The sequence below is a fragment of the Ooceraea biroi genome, chromosome 7 (assembly GCF_003672135.1).
Source record: "Ooceraea biroi isolate clonal line C1 chromosome 7, Obir_v5.4, whole genome shotgun sequence".
NCBI classification, from domain to species: Eukaryota; Metazoa; Arthropoda; class Insecta; order Hymenoptera; family Formicidae; genus Ooceraea; species Ooceraea biroi.
Window position 1 is genome coordinate 15,139,453 of NC_039512.1, and position 24,671 is coordinate 15,164,123.

Sequence of the window (24,671 nt, forward strand, 5' to 3'; positions counted from 1 at the left end):
CATATTGAAGTGGAATTCAACTGTGCAACGCGCGGAAGAAACACAGCGAATAGATTAGAAATTTATTAGAATTTATTTTGATGATATTTAGTATTAATTTTTTAATTTTCCTAATTTGAATATCATCAAATAAAAATAGCGAATGGAATTTTTCTAGTATTTTGGAAATCCATTTGCTGTTTTTTTTTCTTGTGTGATCGATTAAGGAATAAATATCTTGCTTCTTTTCTTGAAGCTCAATTCTCGCGATAGTAACGCTTCTTATTTTTTGTCATCGATTTTGCGAGTTATTGCACATCGACAGCTTGCTGAAATTCAACCGAAAAGGAAGGACAGCTGGTGATTCGGGAACACCCGGTGCATTTGCGTATTTGTCCAAGCAGAAGTGAACGCTTGAATTCCGGAGTAATTATAACGCGACCGGTGCGCCACGATAAGGGGAGATAATTTCGAGAACTCGCGAAACGCGAATGCAGCTGCAAAAATTTCCATCGCGCTCCTATAAATTCCACGAGTTTATCTGGTTATCTAGAAAAGCCCGAAAATATCTTGCGCTAATCTCGAATATCTCGCGTCTTCGCGAAATACGAATTTTTTCCTTTATCTCTACAGCCTTGTTATTTCAGGGTTTGTGGTTAAATGCATTACGTAATTGAATATTAAATAATGGCCGCTCCGTCGAAACCTCGTGACCCAATTAATTCACCCACTAAATAATCCGCTAAGGCAGTTACGTGTATACGTATGTGTATGTGTGTGTGGTGTATCGCGGTTTATGAAAATTTAATTACTCATGCAAAATTCACGAGAAAACCGCATCTTTTTCTCCATTATTGACGTTCCCTGCATGTTCTCTCATATTATCCCCAAACTTGATCTTTTTTAATAAGTTATAGCGGTCGCTTTTAATTAATGAAACTTCTTAACCGTTTTCTAGGAATACTCTTCACAATTAAAATACGGATTATAATAAATAATGCATAATAAAATTTAAGCCATTTTGTTAAATCGTCTCGTTCGCCAACGTAATTTCAAAATTCTTTGCTGAGCGAATCGAGCGAAGCTGATTATTTAATAATGACTACGAAATGAAAAGTGGGCGCGGTTCAGTGCCTAACGAAACCGAATTACCAATTCAGCGATTGTCGATTATTATTCCGTGATAAACGCATCTCCGTTGAAAGGTGAAATAGCTGTCACAATATTTTCGCATGCTTCGAACGGGACTAGCCGACATTTGCTCTGATTATCTAAAAATTAGTCCCCTGTTGTCTTATAAAAAAAGCAGGACGCCCAATAATTTCACAAAAAAGAACTCAAATTGAATCTCGTTACCTCGACTCGTGTAGCCCCGCGCTTGAACGGAAAAATGTGCAAGCAGATGCAATAAAACACACAAGCGTGATGAAAATCATCGAGACTCTAATCGGCATAATTCGTTCGGAGCTATTTATACGCTCGCGAATGCAATTTACATTTACAATTTAAAGTACTCGTAGATAACACGCATCGTATCGCGAGACCCGCGTTCAACCTTTCCGCTTTTTAAAATCTCATCATCCTTCTCATCGTCAGTCAGCGACGAAGATCGCATGGGTCACGTGATAATTGGCGCAATTAATCGGCGCATCTCGCGTGTACGATTCCTCATTCAGTCGCGCCTGACATGTGCGAGCGAGCGGACGCGCACGAGACGACGGTATGATACCCCAGCGAGTAATTTCCGTCGTACGATCGCAAAGAAAACGGAAGGAGAAAAAAGAAATGCAAGAATGAACGCGATAACTTGTAACGGGAGGTGAAAGGAGCAATCATCGTACGATGCGCGTTATCGCGCCACCGAATGTGGGAAGATTTCGATGGCGCTGATTCAAGTCACGGGTCGTCGGATTATCGGTGCCCCATGGTGCCCCTACTTCCCCTGCCCCCTTGCACGATGTTTTTCTTCCACGAGCGGAGCACGCGCCGCTCACGAGTGCGATTTCTTTCGCTAAGCAGATCACGCGATAGTGAAATCATAAGATCGATAAAACTGTGTTTTAGGGATGATAATGAGATAATTATCTATATAAAAATTATATGATTATATAAAAAAAGATATGATGAACATCAAACGATAAAGAGATAATAAATTCTCGACAATGGAGATGGCAAGCTAGATATTATGTACTCTTGGAGCAATTATATTCCTCAACAAACGAGTAATAAGTAAGCTGCATAGTTATTCGTTTAACTTTTTGTGTGATCGCTTTGTGAGATCGCTCCGGCTGATTACGACATTAGATATTTTATGGTGTATTGAATATTAAATGTTAGATATCAGATATTAAATTTCTGCAACTGATGAATTTCTCTCTCGATTCCTTGTAGAACAAAATTCGCCAAAAGCAATCTTTTCGGAGAGCATTATGATTGATGCGGCGTATAAATTTCGTGCTCTGTAATAAACATGCGTTGCGTCATTTCCTGATCTCGGTTTTGTTTTCAAAAACTCCATCGCAAGTTTCGCAAACCAGTCAAGTAAATGTTACAAACAGATGCATACATCATGTTACCGGATTTTTAAATCTCTTTCACACGCGAATTCTAATTTCTACCTTTTTGTGGATGCGCACAAAGAGATAAAATAATCTGCCTACATACTATTTAACGTGAATTAATTAATCGAAAGGATTTCCAAATAAATTTCCAGATGATAGTTTCTTATAATACATGATTGTATACTCGGACATTAAATAAATATTACCGTCTTCCAGCGACGAGAGAGAAAGAGAGAGATTATAGTTTCTGAAACAACTAAAACTAAAGCTTTCCGTCGTGCTGCGAGCTATCTTTGCTCATCCTACAGTCGCCGCCAATTGTCGGCAGGCCCATAACGCGGTTAATCCCCGGCAAAATGGAGGGAGGATTAGCCAGACTTGCTTCTAATGCATTCCGAAATGATTTCGTGGAACGATTACGGAAGGAATTTATGCGTTAGAAATTTTCGACGTGAAGCTCACTGCGGCCTGCTTGGATTTCGCAATGCGCGATTGAAATACGCTTTCTCGAATAAACAATTCTCGAATTTATGCACATTCTTCTATCTATCGTGTCGATTTTATTTCATGGTCGTTTTGTTATAGCGATTAGAATAATGAATGATACCGTTGTGCCGGAGTTTATATAATAGTGTGCGCGAAATATAGTATAATAAAATTAAATGTAATAATGTAATAAATACGCGTATAATGCAATGCAATGCAATGTAAAATAATATAATGAATGTGCACGACATTCATGAATATTCTAACGCATGTGACACAAACGCGTGAAATATTTATGGAGAGCAAAGTGCGATGAAATTTTATACGACTGTTTGTAAATATCGACTAATTTATGCAAATATAAAAACAGCTACGTTTACCGTTCCGTTACAATAAGTATGCACGGGTACAACAATATCTAATAATATGTCACACGACACATCACGTGTGTCTTCTTCTTATTTAGATTAGCATCGCACGCCCGTGTGTTTATTCAGAAGCCTGTATTATCGCGATTATTCCGGCCAAAGTCCAAAGTCCGTCTTCGTTAAAAAAGCCGAGCGATTTCCACGCCAGCGTCGCTGGTAGAATTACGTCATGATCCTTCCTTGGAAGGTATTAATTTTAGAACGAGCAGCGAGGAACTCCCTCAAGAACGGAAATCTCGTTCGATCGTGTGCCCGAAGTTGGATACTTCTTGCACGGCGGCTCTTCTGACGCAAACCATAGGAAAAACCGTACAGTCCATCATGAAAGTAAGATAAAACCGGAAAAGCTGGGGAAATAAAAATGAAAACGATTTTTGTAGTCAATGTTAAAGCGGAAAGAACTTCGGAAAATCTCTTTGGCAGATTGGTTGAACGAAATTCGTTTACGTAAAGCTAATAATCGTTGTCGATGTCTAGGAGACAGAGTGGATTGATAATTTAAGGATATCGATAATCGATCTGGGTGCGCGGGAGTGCAGGAAAGGAGAGGAGGAGAGATCAGCGAGCAAATTTCTTGCTTGGAAAAAATTAATGTGGTTTGAGGAGAAGAAATATAAAGAGATAATTAAACGGACACAAATTACAGTCCGCGAACGGAGGGATTATGAAATTGTAGCGCGGATGATGCAATCGTGAGATGCCCGCGTCACGTGATTTACGGTGCTCATGGGGCTCGAATTACGGGAGGAACACGCTGCACAAATCCAAGTGCGTTATGTAATGGCATCTTACCTATGCAATTTGAAAGCAACACATTCGTTCGTGTTATTTTAACGCGCACGAGGATCGAAGAGTAGCGATGTAAAAATGCACTTTAAGCTATAATTAAGTGCAGAAATAACGCTCTGAGATTTGCAGCATGCAGATACCAAGAAGGGAACAGTCTGGAGCATGTAAGATGCAACTGCTTCGTACGTTGCATCGGTCACGTATGCCATGGAAGAGCGAGTCATTTCAGAATGCAAGGTTGTGTGTGATGAGTAATGAATCCTATCGAAAAAAATAATCAAGCGGCATTGTTTACGTCATGAGGAAAATACAGTGCGACAATTTTTTGCAGCATGAAAATTCGCGCTCCGTATTTTGTCTTGTTAAAATCATCGACTTATGTCTGGATATGTGTATAAAATAGTTAACGTGAAAATTTGATTACAAATTTATACTCGCTTATTCAACTGCGAACAGCTTTTAGAGATGCTTTAAGAAATACAAAAGATCTGGTCTGGCAAAGTTGATCGTAGACTCGCAAAATTCGAATTCGATTTCGAGCTCATGGAAGTCAATCGTAACAACCAGAAACATTATTTCGTTTTCTCGAAAAGTGCCTGGGGCTTGATTTAGCAAGACACGTGGGCATTTCTCGCGATTCGATCGAGCTTCGTGCGGTGGAAGTGCACTCCGCTGAATCAACATATGACTTAAGGTCAGACCACGAACGACGCCATAGTTCCGCGACAGCGAAATTTAATTCCACTACTGTCGCGCGCAAACGAACCAATTTCCTTTTGTGCAATTTCTTTCGCGAGCCGAGGGCAGAACTACGCTTCCAATCAGTTTTCCACCAATCAACGGGATTTCGCAACCCGCCACAGGCTCGATTGCACGATTACCACTTTTTTTAGACACGGGAGATTCAAATCAGTCGGCGCGGGATAAAAGGAGACGGAATAAGAGAGGATACAGTATCGAGGACGTCGTCGCGGCGCCGAGGTACAAAGTCTAGAATTTCGCAGTAAACAAACGCAGAATCTGGAACTTTAATGAAAGCATCGAAGATTCACGAGACTCATGTCGAGATGATCGTGAAACGTGAAATGTCTTACATTAGATATGAAATGTCGACATACATGTTACATGATGGAATATCATGTAATATATTTATCATGCTGACCTATTTTCCAATTAAGGAGCGATAATTATTAACAATCCGAGCAATTTTGTCGTAAGGAACGTCGAGACGAGTTGATGCGCTGGCGATATTGAATCGCTATTGTTTCTTTCTCGACTCGCGGAAAAATAAAAATCCTGAGTCTAGAGTAAATTCGAGACGTACAGCGCGAATGTCAAAGTTAATAGCTCATGATCTCAAGTTTGAGCATACGATTTCAGCGAGTTGGCAAAATTTCGCGATCGGCGATGGCTTTTCTCCTCGACTTCAAACTTCAATCGTACTTCAATTACTCCGTTACACGGTACAACCGCAGACAACAATGATCCCCCGGGGTTTATTTACGCGACAATGCAGCGGCAACGCGTTCGCCCGAGAATTCATCCGAATGTAGGTGCGAGTCGCGCGGCCGCCGACCGATTAATCGGCGTCCGATGGGTCGCGTGACTAAACAAGTGGCATGACACTCACTGATCAGATTCCTGAAGGTGTCCGTGAATATTCGAATCATCATGAAGTCTGTCTATGCGCGAGATTCGACTAAATATCTATTATCTCGTGTCCCGGCCGTCTGTCAGCTGCTGCTGCTGCTGTTGGTGCTGCTGCTGCTGCTGCGCACCACCAACACCACCACCACCATCACACGATCCCTGCTGCACGTTGCAACAGTGCGATTCTCTCGCAGTTTCTGCCGCTTCCACTAGATCCTACTGAAGGTCCGAGGGATTCGTGTTAAAACTCTTGGAAACTCCCCCTCCACTTCTCTCCCTGTACTTCCCCACCCTCTCTAGCTATCTCTATCTCTCACTCTCTCTTTCTCTCTCTTCCCACTTGGCACAAGACTGCTGCGTGGGTTCATTCACGAAGAAAAGAGATCTGTCGCGCGCGCGAGGGAAGCCCGAAGGAAATCAACTTCGCCCGAAACGAACGTACGAACGAATAAAACGCCGCGGGTTGAAGAGCGAGGTGAACCTCGACGCCACGTCGATCGAGGATTCTTTCGAGAGGTCGTCCCACGATGCGACGCCCGTAATTAGGATGATGAAATCGCCAACGAGTTGGCCGCGAGTTCGCAGAAAATTCAATATCTCGAGTGTGCAATTTTCTTGATGCTGCGAGAAATTGGAGGCTCGAGGCGTCTCTTCCCTCTTCCTCGTTACTGTCCTCTCGGCTCTCGAGCACGACGTGAAATCTCGAATGCGTCCTTCGTTTTTCCACGAAACTCCCAAAACGCTGCTTCCTCGAAACGTCGACCCGCACTAGTCGTCGTTACAGCTGAAATCGTCACGGGAATATGTGCTCAAGAGTCTTTCCTCTTGACTCGCCAATAGGAGAACTCTCCTTTGCGCGCTGTTTTTCATGCGAGTTGCACAAGCGGATTTTGCGATATTTCCGCGCAAAAATCGTCCTGTTCTCGCTAACAAGCACTCTCAATCACTCAGTCTTGATGATTTTTCCTTCTTATTTCTGATCTGGCGCCGGACAAAATGCGAAGTGTCTGACCTCGACGATCTCGATTCCGAAGATCACTGATCAGGATCGAGAAGTAGAAGCACGCGTGTACGCGGTCACCGCCGGGAACGCTCTGCGCTTTTCTTCCTCCTCCTCCACGCTCCTCTTTCCCTCGGCTAAACTCCGCACACTTCGACAGCAGCGTCGCGACGTTGCGCGTGGCACCGACTGAGCGCGTCCGACGCTATTTCGTCGGCTTTATTGTCCAGCCGACGCAGCGCGCGGCGTGACGACGCCTCCGCCGTTCCCCGTGCCCTTTGACCCCTGCGCAACCAGGGGAGAGTGGGGCGAAACGGAAGAGGCCGCGTTATCTCCCTTATCGGTGCCCTCAGATGCAGCGGGTCTCCTCTCCGCCTCGACGCTCTCCCCTGGAGCTTCCACGGATTTTTTTCATCACCCTCAATTGTCCCCCCGCGCCCCGGCGAACCGCAAGAAGATCCGCAAAGTCTTCTTTTCATCCTCATCGATATTAATGGAATATCGAATTGTTTACGCGACGCGTTGCGAAAGTTCGTTGCGCGGATGAGAAATCAGGTAATCAACTGAGCTACGAACAAGATCGAGATTGATCAATATCACGGTTCTTGCGGATGGACGGCTGTTTGTTCTTACATTTATTAATAGACGCATCAGGATCACGTTAACTCGCGAAAAGTGCAGACTCCAGCGCGAACGAACGAATGTGTGTGGTTTCTTCTATTTCTGGATCCAAATCAAATTTTTTTCAGTCCGGGGACTTTTTATACATCTCGTTTTATGCATTCTCGCCAAATAAATGTTTGGTGGTCGAGCGCGATTATTTTGATTGAGGACCAATGAGCGATTCTACTTGTGCAGTTCGTCCTTTTTTTCAGACCGCTTTTCGCGCACGAATGTGCCGTTTGTGGATTCGCACGAAACGAGTTAGCGACTGTTGGGTGTACCGACCGGAAGTTACGCGTTGCAAGGCGATTTGATCATATTCGAGCGCGATAGATAGACAGTAATCATGCGCGCGTGTTAATCGCGTGCACGCTTATCACGTGCATTTAAAAAGGTAATCATCGCAATGACGTAATGCATATAAAACAGATTGTGCGACTTCAGTGGTCAATGAATCTCTTCGCGCGAATTCCTTCTTCTACGGAAAAATGTTTGTTGAGCTAGAAATTTGCGTGATCGTGAAGTTTTCTGGTTCGCTATGCATTATAAAAAAGGTACCAAAATTCCGACAATCGTGTAATTTTGTCTAAATATTTATATGGTGTCAACATCATTAAGCATGTTCTTCAATCTTGAGAAACTGATGTATCTTCTGATTGCCAATTTGCAGCAAAAGAGTTTTCTCGTTACATGAACAAATAGATAAAATCCATTAATTATTGCACATAAACTTCACTGAAGGGAATCCAAAACGTATTTTTCCCGTTTCTGTTCCTTTGATTTTCGTGTTTGTCTGCTTTCCACGCTTCCAAGAATGCAAGAGCTTTCTCGCTCTTCGTTCTGCTTTCTTCATTTGCCAATCGAGAAGCAATTGTACGTCCAGGCTAGTGTGCGCCGGATCAAAACAGATTGCTGCGAAGTTCATTCGAAGTTCCGTCGCGATGAAACTTGCGGCACGATGATGTTTGTCATGGTGGCCTTGTTGCGTGACAAACATGTGTTACGAGCGCGATTTAACAGCTGCGGCCGTTTGGGAGAACGCAAATGAAACGCAGCGAACAAAACGAGAGAGATCGAGAGAGATAATCGCTTCCCATGGAAGCTAGAACGGAAGAGAGAAAGAGAAAGAGATAGAGAGAGAGACGGATCACAAACGGAACGTCGCTCCAATTTTGGAAAGACGAAGGACGCAAAGCGGGAACGTACTCGGGTATCCACTTTTCGGCGTAATTGTGGTTTCCCGTGGAATGTGCGGCTTTCCGAAGAGAGCTTTATGAACCGGCTCTTGTCGGTAATTCGAACCGCCGCGATTTAAAACCGATGAGGCGATATCCCTTCAAATATCCAAATCATTTACTCGCGCGCATCGGAAAGGCTGGTGCTCGAAAAAAAGTTACTCATTAAAGCTCTCTTCGAAAACGATTCCATCTCGACTGGAAATTCGCTCTGCAATTAAAGCGAATCCAATTGGATCGATTGGACGTAGATCCGCGGTATTTTTCCATAATTGCGAAACGTTCGTTAGAAACGCGTCAATTTTCCATCAGATACAAACCAACTGCGCGGTCCAATCGAGACTGGCCTCGCCAGCTGCGGAAGTGACAATTGCAGAAGCGCGGCACTCACTGACTGATCAAGCATCAGCACACGGGAGCTGCAAGAGGCGCGAGTGAGTGGCACGGTTCTCCTAAAAATTTCGACTCGATTTTTCGTTCGAGAGACAAGCTTTGGAAGAGAACAACAATTTTCCTCAAGAACGTGGAACTATCGTGAGATCAGCCGAGAAGATATACCTGTCCCGCTTTGTTTCCTTCGCGCGAAACGCATTCCCTCTATTCCTCATCAACGTTGCACATACCCTTCGTCACGCGTTCCTCCTTCCTCAAACTCGACCGTGAGTCATTGTGTAGTCGGGTACAAAGTCCATCGATTCCCCCTCCTCTTCGTCGGGCTCTCTATTCTTCTGTGTCTCCCTCCCTCTCTCTCTGTTCCTCCGTGGCGGCCGATTCGGTTACCTAAGAGGCTCCTTCTCGCGAATTGACGCGCCGTCCAAATTGACAACGCTGCCACCGCATCGCCCTTCGTTCCTTTATCGGAAAGGTGGGTGTGTTACCTTCCCCTTTCCTTCCTCCTCCTGCCCTCCTTCCTCGTGGGAGTCCCGCGCGACTTTGCACCGTGTAGTTACGGCTCGTTAAGGCATAATTAACGGCTCAATTGGTTCTCCTTCTCTCCTGCACGCCTGAACTTTGTCCGCCACGCAGCGCGCGCGTGTTCTTCAGAAATCGTGATCTCACGTGCGACCTTGACGATCCTGCCTCCTGCCGTTTCTCTTCCTCTATAAACGGTCCTGCAACATTTCCTTGCTCCTCTCGAAAGTGTTCTCCCAGTCTAGGACTTGGGACTACTGATTCTGACTTTCCCTTATCGCCAGTGAGTACTCAGGAATCGCCAAACGTCATCGTTCCCTTGCGCGGATTTTTGGGTTCCCAAAGGACTCCTCGGAAGCGAAACTTCAAGATTCGCTTTTTGCAGACCGAATTTTCCATTAAACGCTTTATGCGAGTTCGAGTCTTTCGGGAAGTCCCGGAAGATTCACTCTCCTCCTTCAAGAAGCCTTAGGCGGACCTTTTATAAGAATTATCTCTTTCCAAGCAGTCTGCTGATTTCTCGGCGCACTTCTCCCAAAGAGGAGCTCTTTGAGCATCTCTCTCTCTCTTTCCTGCTCTTTGAGAGAGTTCCAGCTTACTAGAAAATCTAGGGAAATCGTCGACTGTTGGTCATGTCTCGTTGCAGAACGCTTCTTCAAGAATCTTTCTCTTTCCCTCTCTCTGACAGAAGACGCTTCTCGTGTAATATTTCAGAGCATTCTCTCCAGTGGTACCAACTCTCTTTCTCTCTCTTCCTTCCTCAGAAAGCTCTTACCAGGAAGATATCTCTCGTGGACATCTCTCGTGATCGTGATCACGTGGTGGGACCAATCTTCCCTCTTAGGGCAGGGGGACTTGGATGCAGATTCGTCCCCGCAGGGGGATTCTCCGCTCGGCTCGGCAGTCCCTACTCGACTCGGTCCCGCGATGACCTTGACGACGGTGCACTCTCGGGTAGGCGCGGCGGCGGGCAGGGCTCGCGGTACCCGCGCGCGTGCGTGGTGTTGATGCGTGATCGCGGGTAAGCGTGCGTGCGTGAACGCGGACGCGAGCTCGCCATTGATGAACAAAGGGCAGTAGGCGATGGTGACGCGGTAGAGACGCGAGACGCCGTTCTACGTAGATCAGGAACGCCGACGGCGACTGCGGGAGATTCCCGGCGCGGCATCGCGCGCGCAGTTCGCGCTCGTTCCCTCCGCACGGTGAGGGAGACCTACGGCGCGCGTGGTGAGGGCAACCACGAGCAGGGGGACCAGGGCAAGCGAGGGGAAACACCGAGGGGGTAACCGGAGGATTTGGCGGAGGAAGGGAGAGCGAGTAGGGTCGGGAAGCTATCACCCGCTACGCCAATTTCCTTCCCGCCCCACCGCCAATTGCCTCCTCCAACTTCTCCTACTTCTCCTCCTGCCACCCTTTTCCTCCCTTGCCCCCTCCGGCACGCTCCTCCTCGATGCCGCTCGCTCGAAAACAAGTTGGCCGTTCTCTTGGCGCGCGCGATACGTCGACGCGAGAGAGTCGGTTTCGTCACGGGGAATGCGGCAACTAGAATCGATTTCGGTCGCTGATGCTTCGAACAGCGAGCAGCAAGCAGCAGCTGATTGGTTGCACATAGGTTGCACGGGACGCTGGTCTTTGTTGATCACGCATCGAGATACGACGTGTCCTGGTATCGAGAATTGATAAACTATCTGTAGCGCTTTGGAAAATTGAAACTTTGAGTGACAACACAAAGAGCGTTCAAGTTTGATGATTCTTTAGCATCGCTTCTTTCTGTTGCTTGAAATTGGCAGATAATTATTTTATATTTATCTCGTAAAAGCTTCAAGTCAATAATAATTATACAATTATGCAATATTGAGGATCAATAGCTGTCTAAGTTTTAGATTGTTCTCCATTATTCTACTTAAATGTCTCTCTCTCCCTCTCTCGCCTTTTTAATTAAGTATATTTTACATATAATAATATCACGTCAATAGTTTTCTCGATCGAATCGAAATTACAGAACCTTCAATAAATTCTGTTCAGTTTGGCAAGTTTACCTCACTGGCTACGTTTAAGCGAAGTTCTCGTTTCAGCGATAGATCGAGGCTGTACTTTCGCGGAGCGAGCTCGGGCCGTGCAGCTGTGCCATCGTTTTATTCTGCTAACTCTAAATTTATCACCGCAGGAGGAGAAGCTAGAGGAGAGAGATAGAGAGCGTGCGAGAAAGAACGAGAGAACGAGAAAAAGATGGACGGGATAAGCGAAAGGAGGGGATCAAGAATGCCCCCACCGTCCCCATCACCTTTTATTCCTCCTTCAGGATCGAGTCGGTGATCGTCTCTCTTCTTTCCTCTCTTTCTCTCTCTCCCCTATCCGCTCGCAACACTCCCAACGTTACAGCAACAGCACAGAAGTAACGTTGCAGCTGCATCACCTTCCGAATTACGCATGCATCTGCCCCAGATGCATCGCGCGAAACTGAAATGCCCCTCCCCCCATTTTTGGGAGGAATCCGATTTTCAAAGGAAATTGATCTGGGAAATTGGGACAAAATAGATTTCTTTGAACTGCGTCGAATTGGTTTCGTTTCGGGAATGATTGAAATGGAACAACGCGTTCCAATGTTCTCGATGTTCGAGAATTGTCTCGTTTTTCTTTTCTTGTCGTCAATCTTGCTTTTATCTCGTTATAAAATACAACTGTCGGATAATCGTGACTCGAGAAATAATAATAATAAATGTTGTAAGCAGCATATTTATGTTTCTTCGTGGTGAACTCGAGGATCAAGTATTAGATGTATGCAAAAGTGTTTTTATAAATTTTTGCTTTATTTTTATATCATATATCCAATACCATTTAATTTTGAAAGTATTTGTTCTTATTATTTATAACTTTCTGCCAATTTTCCAAATAAATGTTGGATTCGGTCGCGAAAAAAAGACTAAAACTTTTGCATACATAATAGATGAAAATTTGACAGGAGCGAGGCGCTCTTCTCTCTCTCTCTCTTTCTCTCTCTTGGATGTTTCCCGGCGTTTTTCACCTCGGATTACCGGAAGCGCGCTTCATCTTTGTGTAGCGTGATTAACTGGCGCTTTGGGAAGTTTAAATTTAATCGCACGCCGCTTTATATAGCGAGCGCGAGCAGGAGGAAACTTGTTCAACACTCTCTCTCTCTCTTTCTGATGGCAGGTTCGCAGTAGATCTCGTGGCCGAATGATTGTTTCTCGGGAACGGGAGGCAATCCGTCGGAAAAACGAAGAGAGGAACAGACAAGTCTCGTACAAAGTCACGGCTTGTGTCCGTATCTCTCTTTTGTCCGCCATTCCCTCTCTCTCTCTCTCTCTCTCTCTCCTAACTGCTTCGCTTTCTTTGTCGCCGACGAGTTTGAGGCGACGTCGGATGATTTTACAGAGCGAGCTTTAATTTGGGCCACGCAGCTGCCAGCGGTATCTTTTCTCTCTCTCTCTCTCTCCCCTCTTTTCTCTCTTTCTCTGTTTGTCTGTTTCTCTCTGCTGTGAATGCTCCCCAGTGTGTGAACGCTCTCGACAATCTAATACAGAGAACACAATTCGCGCAGTGTGCTTGGGAGTAGAGGCTCTTTGCAGAACAGATTGGTGACGTGAAAAAAATATCGACAAACATTTCCCGGCAAATATACAGAAAAATGCAATTACTCTTGCAACAAATGTGGACTATAATTGTTTCCATCGATCAATATGAATACGATCACGTAGAAATACCATTTTCTAGGAAAAATAAATTCTCTTCCGGAAAATAAATTTCGACGAATTGAAAATTGTTGTTTTCCGTAGGAGATAAATGCTACGGAAATAGGAATTTACAAGGAAAATAAATCAACGCACGATCAAATTGAGGTTTTCTATTTCGGTTTTGCAATTATCTTACTTTACTCGGTTTATAATTGTCAGGATTCCGTAACATGAATTAAATTTTTATCTACTGGAATTAAGTAGATAAAATATTAGACAGAAACATATGTACATAATATTACATAAAAACATACTTTTATGTCAAAATTATATTACTCGGTATTCCTCGATATTCCTATCGATTGATTCATGACTATTCATTGGATTACTCAGAAACTCGATACCGCTAGTAGATTCGAAAAATGAACGAAGCGGTTGAGACCGGATCAACAATTTAATCATGCCTTCGCACTCGACTCGGTGATTAATGATTCGCCAGTAATTAATCCCCATCCGGTTGATCGAAGCGGTTCGGTAGGAGCGAGCCGCATACAAAGAGAGAAACAAACGAGAGATTAATTAGCCCAGCGATTGCAATGAGTGCGAAGGTTCAACAGGAAGATCATTTCGTTGACCTCGCATTCGATTATCGCTCGTGCGATTACCGATCCAATTAGACGAGACACTTTGTGTATACTTTCGCCGATCATTCCGAGTCATCATGCACTTTGCTCCCTAAATCATCGCGCTTCGAGAAACGATTCGCTAATATTCAATAATTTAAGATTAACTCCTGAACTTTAATTGTTCTTCGCATCTTCGCGATAACTTCGAACTGACGAATCGATAAAATTCATAATTGCCTAGCATGACTTGTTTTCAACGATATAAATTTTTCCACGAGTATTAACAGCTCCCTTTCCTCGATTCGAGAATTTTCGAGGACGTTCGAAAATGTTCATTCTAACCTGGACATTATTAAGATTTTCAACAAACCGAAACCGAGCCGCGCTCTTACAAATAGCTACAAAAATTTCTATTTTCAAATCACTAAAAGCTCAATCAATTACCTGGCGGATCTCGCAGCGTGCCTCTCGAGCCCGTGGCTACCTGTGGCGTTCTCCAAAGAACGATATTGAGGAGATGTCAACGGCGATACGTGCCCTCGTTTACTGATTTACTAAGCGAATTTGCGGCGCGTGTTTTTTCTTGCGTCCAAGAAGACACGTGGCGTCCAGACGACTGGCGTCGCGATGAGCGCGCCACGACGATAACGACGACAACGGCAAAACGAGGATATATGGTTGCCTTTGGAAACCCTCTCTGCGCCCTAAGACTCTCTCCTTCTCTCTCTGTCAGTCCGTCCTCGTCTCTCCTTCCCCTACCGAGTAAGCCTCGTCTCGGTCGCTCCCTTCCTAAGCGGAGGGAATCCCCACCAGTTTCTTCGAGGGGGAAGATAGCCCCCTCGATGGACAACCATGGCTAGCGATGGCACTCTAACCGACCCAAACTCTAACGAACAAGAGTCTTTGCGTGAACTTTGAGTTTCGAGCGTTTCCCGCCAAATTCTGGGCGAACTTTGGAGATTTCCAGTCCGACCAAGATTCATCGTCATATTTCGGCGCGCGCTTCGGATTTATCTTGCTATCTTGTTTTGTCCTATTTGCTTGCGTTTTATCTGTCATTTTTCGGCGTCTTTCTGAGATGGGAGATGTAAAGATTTCAGCGATAAATGGCGATAAGACTTCGATAAAGTCAAACAAATATCTCTTTTCGAATTTTTGAATCAAGTGATACCGTCGAGTAATATTTATATTTATACGAAAAATTATATATTTAAAAGTATGTATGAAAACTAATCGAATAACACGTAAGTTCACCATAAAAGATACATTTCTATTCGGCTGCAATTTAATTTCATGATTTTCCCAGATTTTAGTAAAATGCTAAGATTAGACGACCTCACTGATTTCACTGATTGTGATACATATTATCAAGAACATGACTGACTAACTTGTAAGAAAATTTAGTCATCGCTTGTTTTTTATTAGAAAATTATGAACAATTAAAGAGATGGTTAGATGAGGTCCCTAATCTTAACGTTTAATTAAAAAAATTTTTAATAGTAAGCAGGTTTTTTCTTCCACATGACAGTTTTGCAAATCAAACAGATTCGTGATGGTTTTAATAAATAAAAAATCTTTATATAAAAATGATGAACGCAGACTTTGCTCGAAGTTGCAGTGCGACGCGCCAAGCAATTTTTATGGGGTTTCGGTGCCATCACTAGCCACGGGTTTCCCGACCCGAAAGGGCCGTATCGATTATCTCGCGCGCCTCGTCGCGTAACTCGCGCGTTGCCAGTTACGTCGCGTGAACTCACGCGTCCGGACACGCGCGTGCGACTTTTGATTAATCTCGAGAAAGGACGCGCTGCGTCTATCGACCGGGCACCATGGAAAATAGATAGTATCGGGACGAAAGGGGGATGAGAAATTTAAAAGAAAGGGGAGAGGCACGCTATAAATTTCGAGACTGTATGATTAACGTTAGCGATCTCGCGTGAGTCAGACTTCCTCCGTGTCCGAGTATTAATTTAATACTTGAAGTGCTCCGCTAATTTCGTGAATGTGAGCCCGTGATAATGTCAAATTTGTTTCCTGCATTAATATAATAAAATCACTCCCGCTTAGACTATTATTAAATAGTAATTTAATTATTATTCAATCGTTTGTAATTAAGTCGTCAGCATTTTTGTAGTAGAATATTGTCTTGAAATATGTTCGCAGAGTATGTTATTAAAATTGTTTTATCGATGGTTTTAGGACACCTTGTAGATGAGTAATGGGGTATTCAAGTGACGCGAGTAATCCGCGTGAGATAAAACTTATTACAAAAGGAGGGCCATAAATTATGTTTTAATTGTTATGTAATACGTTGTAATTATATTAATCTGCAGCATTGCTATTATTTTTCAAGTAATTTGTGCGGCTTGCCTATGGAATCGAATAATTTTCATTTGCGAGATACACGTCTGAGGATATTTAATAACATTAACGAAATGTTCACTGCGCGAGGTAAATAAATGCCGGAAAAAAATAAAATCTCAGACAAGAACGGATTTATTGTGCATGTATTATTATTTTATGCACAGCAAGCGCATTATTTCCGCGCCGTAATCACGGAAACGCGCACTTCGCTTTCTCATAAAAATTTAAATTAAATCTCCGACGACGCGATAAATTCGCTCACCGAGATGAAATAAAATATATTCCATAATGAATATACAGCTACAGAAATCGATATAATAAAGCATATGAATTTATCCTTTAATGTAATATCCATGAAAACCACTCCGAAACAAACGAAATAAAATATATGAAAAATGATATGTTAATTTAATTTAATTGCACATTATCTTTTAGATATTACATATTTGTAATATATAATTGTTACAATGAGATAATATGTAATTAAATATTATATATAAATATTTATATATAAAATGTATTTATATATAAAAATATACACATACGTGCACGCATGTAGATAATGTACACTATAAATATATCGCGGAAATTAATAAATGTAACACAAAATATATGATAATTAAATGTAGTAGAATATCATGCATAATAGCGAGCACTTACCTATGCAACCAGGCAACTTGGTATCAGTCTCGTTCCACACGCCGTTCCTGCACTCGAGCGTTCTTTTTCTCTCCTTGCTGTCGGGAAACACGCTGCCCGACTTGCATAGGAATGTCCGCGAAGTCAACGTACCGTTCGACACGTAACTTCCGTTCGGTGCCGCGATCTCCGGACAGCCCAGCACTGCAAATGCACAGGTTCATTTCCTTGCGTCCATGCGAGGAGCATACTTTGCTCCACTTTAAAGTTGCGCGATCTGCGAGAGGCATCAACCTCACCCTTTAGTTACTCCCTGTTACTCCCTGTACAACTTTTACAAAGTTTCCGAACATTCAAAAATGCCGGAGGCCGTGCAAAATGTACATGCTAAATTATTTTCAACATTAGAATCGTGTGATAATTTTTGATAATAATTCTAATAAATTTGAGATAATATAATAAAGATGATAATATCTAATACGATCTCTAGAACGCTTACTAAATCAATTAGCAAACTTGGAGACACTGGCAGGAACTTGTTCGCACGCACACTACTATCTAGAGGCATTCTAAGCTGCTGTGCTCTTTAGAAAGTTAGAATATTCCCAACTTATTTCGCGATTGAACCTCGAAGAGTAGGATCCCTCGCTTAGGAAACTATGAAACTTCGGGAACAACTTTGGAATTATGCCCTTCCTCCCCTAAATTCCATCAAAGTACTATTTACGGAACTCGGACAACTTAATCGATTTTACCTCGCGTGGAGAAGTAGAAAAACGTCATTCCCAGTTTAATTGCGCGAAGTAACGCAACGAAAAAAAGAAAATATATAAATAAAATTAGTTCGAACGCATGGAAAGCGCTTCTGTAACGTACCTCCCCAAGTTCTCGCGACCTCATTTCCCTCACCTTGATACTGCAGTAGGAAGCCGCGAGCGCTGTAGAGCCTCCTGGAGGCGACGAGGTCAAGGGTCAGCACGTTTGAAGTCGAGACGACCCGGGCGCCGGCTGCGGTGCCGCAGAACTCGAAGAGAGTGCTGCCGTGGTCCCGCACTCTCACGACGTCTACGCAGCTTCCGTCCGGCCTCGGATCTGCGGGCAGATTTGTTTTTGCGGCCTTCTCTCTTCCGCTTCGGGGTTTATTTGAGGAGATGAAGCGCGCGCGCGCGCGAGCGTGGGATCATAGAAGCGGTCGGCGCGTTTATTTAGCCGACGATGATCGATCGACGCGATCGCGCTAATCCGATCTTTCTCTCTCGATGTCGCGAGTGATGTGTTTGGGGCATCAATTGCCACGATAAACCAACCGCTTTTCGCGTTGGCGAGTCGTTACGCGATCAACAGCTGCGAGGTGGATCGCGGTCGAATTTTCAGCTTGGACGGGCACGATAAATTCCGAAAAAAATACACAAAGCCGCTTCTAACGGCGCGTTGCATGCGATGACGGTTGCACGCGTCTGTTTGGGAATTTACCCTCTTTACTCGGGCGATAAATTTTAACGGCCCGCGCCCGCGCGCCGTAAATTGTTACTTGTAATTTTCATCGCCGCCGGGAAAAGAACTAACATGTGTGCTACTGATATAACTTTATCGCTAACGTTAGATACAATATATATAAAGCTGCTATACAATATCTCGCTCTAATTTTCTTCGTGATAAAATTAAATGTTTAATTACTACATTTTCCTTCCTTATACGCGACATACTCGATTTATGTATCGCAATTAATGTTATTCCTTTTAATAAACGTAAAAATGATGTTTGTGTAAATTTTTATCGATATATTACGTGTCGCGCAGAGGTTTCAGGGTTGAAGGGATGTAAGGTGCAAGCTTACCGCGGATATCCAAGTCGTGAAAGGTCAGAACTATTCTCTGACCCGGAAGGGTCTTGAAGGTCCAGCCACACGTTTCCTCGCCAAGATAGTATAACGGGTAACCCGGAGTGTTTATGTAGCCTCCTTCGCCGACGGTTACCTTCACCTCCTGGTTGCAATATCGTCTGACCGCAGCTTCTGCAATCAATCAATTGAGTATTAATCTTGGCTGCGGTTTGTGGCTATAACAGCAGTTAATCATGGCGTGAAATTTTGGTGCAGAAAGATGCATTCGTGCAAAAATATTATATTATGAAAATCGAGATCTCTGACTGTGTCTCGAAAAATAAAGCGCATCTTTGTGCATTCTGACGTTTCTAATTAATTAAGTAAACTGCAAATTACGAATTAATTGCAAAATTTCGAGTAAACTATCGTACGAGATTAAAACGCCGATAAAAATTATTAAAACGCTTTTGCATATGCGTGAGCTAACTTCAAAATGATCTTGAACCGTAATAAATGTTTCTGCTGCGCATGATATACATGTAATTGAATAAATTACGAACGAATCGTGCAAATGAATCTCGATGTGGCACGGCATTCGGTAAATCGTGTTAAGTCAACACTCCTCGCCGCCCGCAGATGCAACCCTCTAATTAAATCTCTCCCAATAGCGAATCATTACCCCCAACGCGCGCAGTTTGGTCGCTTCGAAAGAAATTATTTTCGCGAGGGATGCGGAGCAGGGGGACCGCTTGCAGCCATACGGCCACCATTAGCGTCTGCATCCGTCGCGGTCCATTTGTCCATTTGTCACCGAGCAATACCCGATCGGCACCCCCTTTTGTTGCAAGCGAGGTCAGAAGGTGAGGGTGTCCTTGCCCCAGTTTCGGAGGATAGATTTGGGGATGGAGAGGGAGCGATCCGCTGGTGGTGGTAATAAGGGCAATGCAGGGGCGGTTGGTCCTCGGTTCCTCTCCCTCTGCGCCCCTGGTGACCCCTTTCTCGATATGCACCTACGTATGCTGTATCCAATATTCCGCCAATTCCACCAACATGTGACGACCTTCGAGCGTTGTTCTGTCAAACGATAGATTCACTCGACAATCGTTCGCTCGTCTTTGTCTAATGAAACGTCTCGCATGCACAATCGAGATGTACAGTCGAATGCCTTGAATAACTCGTTGATAACGACTAAATGATTGTTGAGGGTTGATTCGACTCGAATCCCATTCGCGAAAGGTCGGCGTCAATTCAAGAAGTTCAGGTTGTTAAAAATTTACGTAGGTAATATTCTTTCTCTTTTTTTTATTAATCGAGACTTTCGAGTAGCTAGGAAATGAGATTTAAAATTTAATTCTCAATGTTGCTCGAAACGGTTTGCGCGTTGCATCTTTCATCATTACACTTTGTTCCTTTTTGTTAATATGTCTGTATCAACACATTTTCATCTCTCTCGCTTTACCATTCACAATGGAGAATTATGAATCACAGCAATCGGGAATCTGAAGACTCAGGAGGGGCCGCAAACCTAAACACGTGCGAGTGTTACACGGTGTTACGTCATTCGTTACACAGCTGACCATATGCCGCGATTTTCCAAAGATAATCAGACAATAAATAACCGAACTCAGCTAGTAACGTTCCTCTCGCGCGACACCCTAAGAAACTTCCGCTTCCCTTCCCGCACTCGCCGGCATGGCGCGTAGCACGCGCGTTATGTGCTACCCCATAGAATATCGGGGATTACAAGCCCTTTCTGCGGTTCGCCACCCCCTCAAACGCATCGGACGCGCGCCATTTCCTGTTTTGTCGCGTTTTGGGAAAATATTCCGTTCACATACATACACACATGCTACTAATCCCACGATCGTGCACGACAGCTGGCCGGACAATGACCCGATGACGAGATAGAAATCTTCGAGTGGGGTAATAATTTGGGTAAAATAGATTTTGGCGTTGCAAGGCGCAGTAAATGATTCTTGAGATTATTCTCACCCGGTATGCAGGCGTACTTCAGCAAAATTCCACCTGGGGTCCAGGCATTAGCCCCCGGATGATCGATGCTTGCGTCATAACGACAGTGTTTCTGGCCGGAGCACCTAAACCGCAAAAAATATTCTAATAAATTGATGAATAACCGAGATTGATAGACTGAAAGAAAACAGAACGAGATGGTTAGATGGACATTTTCATTTCGCTGATGGAAATCGCCGACTTCGCCACAGATCTATTCCGTTGTGCTCCCCATTGAATTATGCGCTGAGATATATTTCATAAACGTTTCATTCTTATTTCCGCACGACTAAATCGTAACTCGCGGAAATAATTTAAGGTTCCGCTTTCGGATACTGTCGATTGTCCGACAGTCCCTAATTAAACAAGCGACGTCGGTCATTAGGGGTTGCAAACGCGCTGACAAAAGCAGCGTTTCCACGGGGGGATGGAATTTACGGGGCGGCGATTGTTGCCGCGATCTTTGTTGCTCGCGCCGAAAGCAGGAGTGAATAATGGACGAGGGTGGATTCTCACCCCTTTCAAGGGGTTACGTCGTCGCACCCCGTCGCGCCAGTTTCTTCCCGTCGATTTTATCGGTCCCTAGACGGAAATAAAGGGGAAATAACGTTCACCCCCGCGCTCTTACCCTCGCGAGAAATCTCTGTGAAATTTTTAGACCCGCCGGCGGATTCTCAAATTGAAACTTGTGCTCTGTCCTCTTCTAGGCCAGCCAATAATGGCGCCTCTGTTTGTCGATAGTGTTTGCGGAGCTCCATTATCATCGGAAAATCAATGCGCGTTATGAAGGAAAGCTATCTCATTTTATTAATATTTAATGCAAAAGAAACACGAACGAAATAATGAGTTTAATATTTCATGAAAATCACTGTGAAAAATTGTTCATACGTTTGATTAAATTAATATTAATAAAAAATTACAATCTTCACTTACTGTTATCAAGTTACAGTTATATTTTATTCTAATTATTTTTTCTTTTCTATTTTTGTTTCAATTTGGATGCGATTCAATGCATATTTTTTATCTCGGCAGATCCTCAAGTTTTTAATGCAAAAGTTATGTTCCATCTATCCATCATGCGAAGGACTTAATGCAATTTCAGCAATGCGAGATTTGCATCCCTCGCGTAGCTGTCCCTCCGTTTGCGGAATTCTCGGAGCGTGATGCTGTGTAAACGCAGGGGGGAACAGCCATTTAGCGGAGATTGTTTCTCCTTCGGCGATCGTCTGACGCGCGTTTCGACCGGGGTGGTAAGCGGGGAGAGCAATTATTGCTTCAGGAATGCTTTTACCCCCTGCACATCAAACGTCGAGATTTCACTCTCGACCCTCGACTGCACTCGAGTGCGCGACAAGCGGCGGATAAAAACGGATGGCCGGGGCATGCCGGGGGTGGTTCGATCAAGTGGCTGCCTCAACTGCGTTTCCCTGTAACCTTCCAGCGATCATATTTCAAAAGTACAATTTCTGCATTTTCCTCCATTCTCTCCTCTTTTATATCGCGCTTGAACACTTGATTAGTAATTTCGAATGTCGCTAATTGTTATTTTCCATTTTCGCACTGATTTATTTTGATCTCAATCATTTCCTGCCTTTTATTGGAAAATTTAATTTACCATAATTTTAATATAAAAAGCATCTTTTTACATAACTTGAATTTAATAGAAACAATTGAGAAGATTTTAGTTTCTGATTTTGTAGAGTACTCAATGTTCGCACAATTTTATAGCTTCACTGCAGGTGTCTACTACAATGTTTGCACTCGCCCATAAACGTTCGGGGTAAGAATCGTTTTCTAGAACGCGCGCGGTCTACCTCAGAGCACGTAATCGGACACTATCTTATGTCATCGAATGCTCGTGTCAGGAACAGAAGCCCGATATCGCCGGCGAGGACCATGAAAATTCAATCCAGCTGGCGAAACGGCAACAGAATCCCTCTCGGCTCGAGACTGCGAGCGTAATCGAAGAAACTAACACGAGTAACGTAATACACTCTTAATAGAAACGCAAAAAAATCAGCTCAAATAATTTTTATCTTGAGACCGATCGATTCTATTTTCGGAATTTAAGATGAATGATTTATTGTGCCGCTTTTATTCTTTGATGAAAAATTTTCATATTTTGAAATCGAATTATTGATGATAATATCAGGATCGATTTACCTCCTATTCAAAGAGGATCTGATGTCGATAACGTCAGACACGTCGTCCTCGGCGTCGAGGATGTAGTTCCCTTTAAGTTCTCTGACGTCCATCCACAGACGAGTGCTACCTTTGTTCGGCATCTTTAGCTCGGCCAGCTTCTTTTTCAAACAGAATTCCGTGTGATTCGCGTGGTATTCCGCTTTCAGGATAAAGATGAATGCTTTCAATGACCTGCAACCGCAAAGCTGAGTCTGTACAACTAAACATATAATTCTTCATAAAAAGAACACTGAATTCAGGATTCATAATGCAAGTAATGCCACGCTCTTCTCATTATTCTCATTACTTTCCGAGCTGGCATTCGAATTTTGCAAGCGCCCTGTTTCCCAAGCGCAAGCCTAAAGCACTCGAAACACGAGCGTGCAATACAACTTGCAACAACACACCATAACGACAGCCTGCTCGCGATGCAGACGCAAGTTCCTTATCACGTCGCGATAAGAGAACGCCTCGAGCTAATTGTAAGTTCAGACTAGAAATTCAAGTTGGCTTCCTCGGAAAGCCCGGAGTATTCGGTAACCGTGCAGAGTTCCACCTGGAATCGGACCCTTCCTTTCGGCTAGTGCTGATTAGAGAAACGCTGACGAACCTGCAGGTCAATCGGAGGAGACCGTGGGAGCACCTCCGCTCCTGGACCACCTCCATGTATCCCCCATGCAGCTTCACGGCCTTCAGGACTATGGCGAAGGGCGGTTGGGTGGTGGCGACGATCCCGTGCGACGAGCAGACCGCCATCGTCATCATCAGCAGCACCAGGAGACTCGTCAGGGTCGTCGCTGTCGGCCGGGCCATGACGGCTGATCATCACAGTGACCTGGTGGTCCGGCCGCATACAGGAAACGGCTTAAAATTAGCCGTCGAGTGCCGCTGATAAGCGAGCTCTCGAGAGAAAGGTAGATGCGTACTTTCGCTTCCTCTTCAGCTTTTACCGTGGCCACTTGACTTGCAGCGCACTGCTCTGCTGTCGGTCGCTGACCCTTCTTACCCTTCCGGTTCAATCTTATCCCTTTGAGGACCCCGATGATCCACTCTTCAAGTCCAGAGGATCTGGAAAACGAATGCGGTGCTCTGGTAGAAAAGTATTGACGCGCGAGCGCCGGTTTTGTAGATGGGAATGTTTTGTAGCACTCATATGCTGAAACTGACAAGTGCTCTTTGGATCTTTTCGCAATAATGTTTTACCATGACAAGCCGAACTTGTTCCTTCGCTCGATTAAGAACGAAAGTTTTCTGTCGCGAGAGAGTGTGCTTCTAAAATATTCCAAAGTGCAGGTTCGTTTAAATGCGAAACGACCTCGCGTAGATCGTTTGAGGGATGAATGTGCGCCGAAAGGGAAGCCACATTCGTCGGCATTGATGGCGCCGAGCTGCTCTATTGTTTACCTTTAAATACGGTGATTCTTTAAGATAGACCGAGGTCAAGAACTGGGAGTGGATTAATAGAACCACGGGGGTGGCGATGCGAGGGAGGGTGAATCACGAGTCGTGGAAAAAATTGTGGAAGTGCTTGTGGAGGAAAAAGGAGGACGCTTGGAACCGTGCCACGCGCCGCACAAAAAAATATTAAGCATCGCGTTACTTCGTTGTAATGGCTGTGTCGTGTA

At 44.1% G+C, this 24,671-nt stretch overlaps 1 protein-coding gene across 2 annotated transcripts in view; it reads right to left on the reverse strand.

Moving 5' to 3' along the window:
* The window catches only part of LOC105288005, a 32,940-nt gene extending 8,841 nt beyond the window's left edge, over window positions 1-24,099 (reverse strand). The window contains exons 1-6 of one of the 2 annotated variants that reach the window (XM_026970928.1): window positions 23,657-24,099; window positions 23,026-23,238; window positions 20,845-20,948; window positions 18,865-19,041; window positions 17,904-18,119; window positions 17,049-17,231 (exon numbers count right to left, since the gene is read on the reverse strand). In XM_026970928.1, coding sequence (XP_026826729.1) covers window positions 17,049-17,231; window positions 17,904-18,119; window positions 18,865-19,041; window positions 20,845-20,948; window positions 23,026-23,238; window positions 23,657-23,859 — 1,096 coding nt within the window. In that variant the 5' untranslated portion in view covers window positions 23,860-24,099. The remainder of the gene's footprint in view (window positions 1-17,048; window positions 17,232-17,903; window positions 18,120-18,864; window positions 19,042-20,844; window positions 20,949-23,025; window positions 23,239-23,656) is intronic. The other variant, XM_026970929.1, reaches the window with a different exon arrangement.
* Window positions 24,100-24,671: the final 572 nt, after the last annotated feature.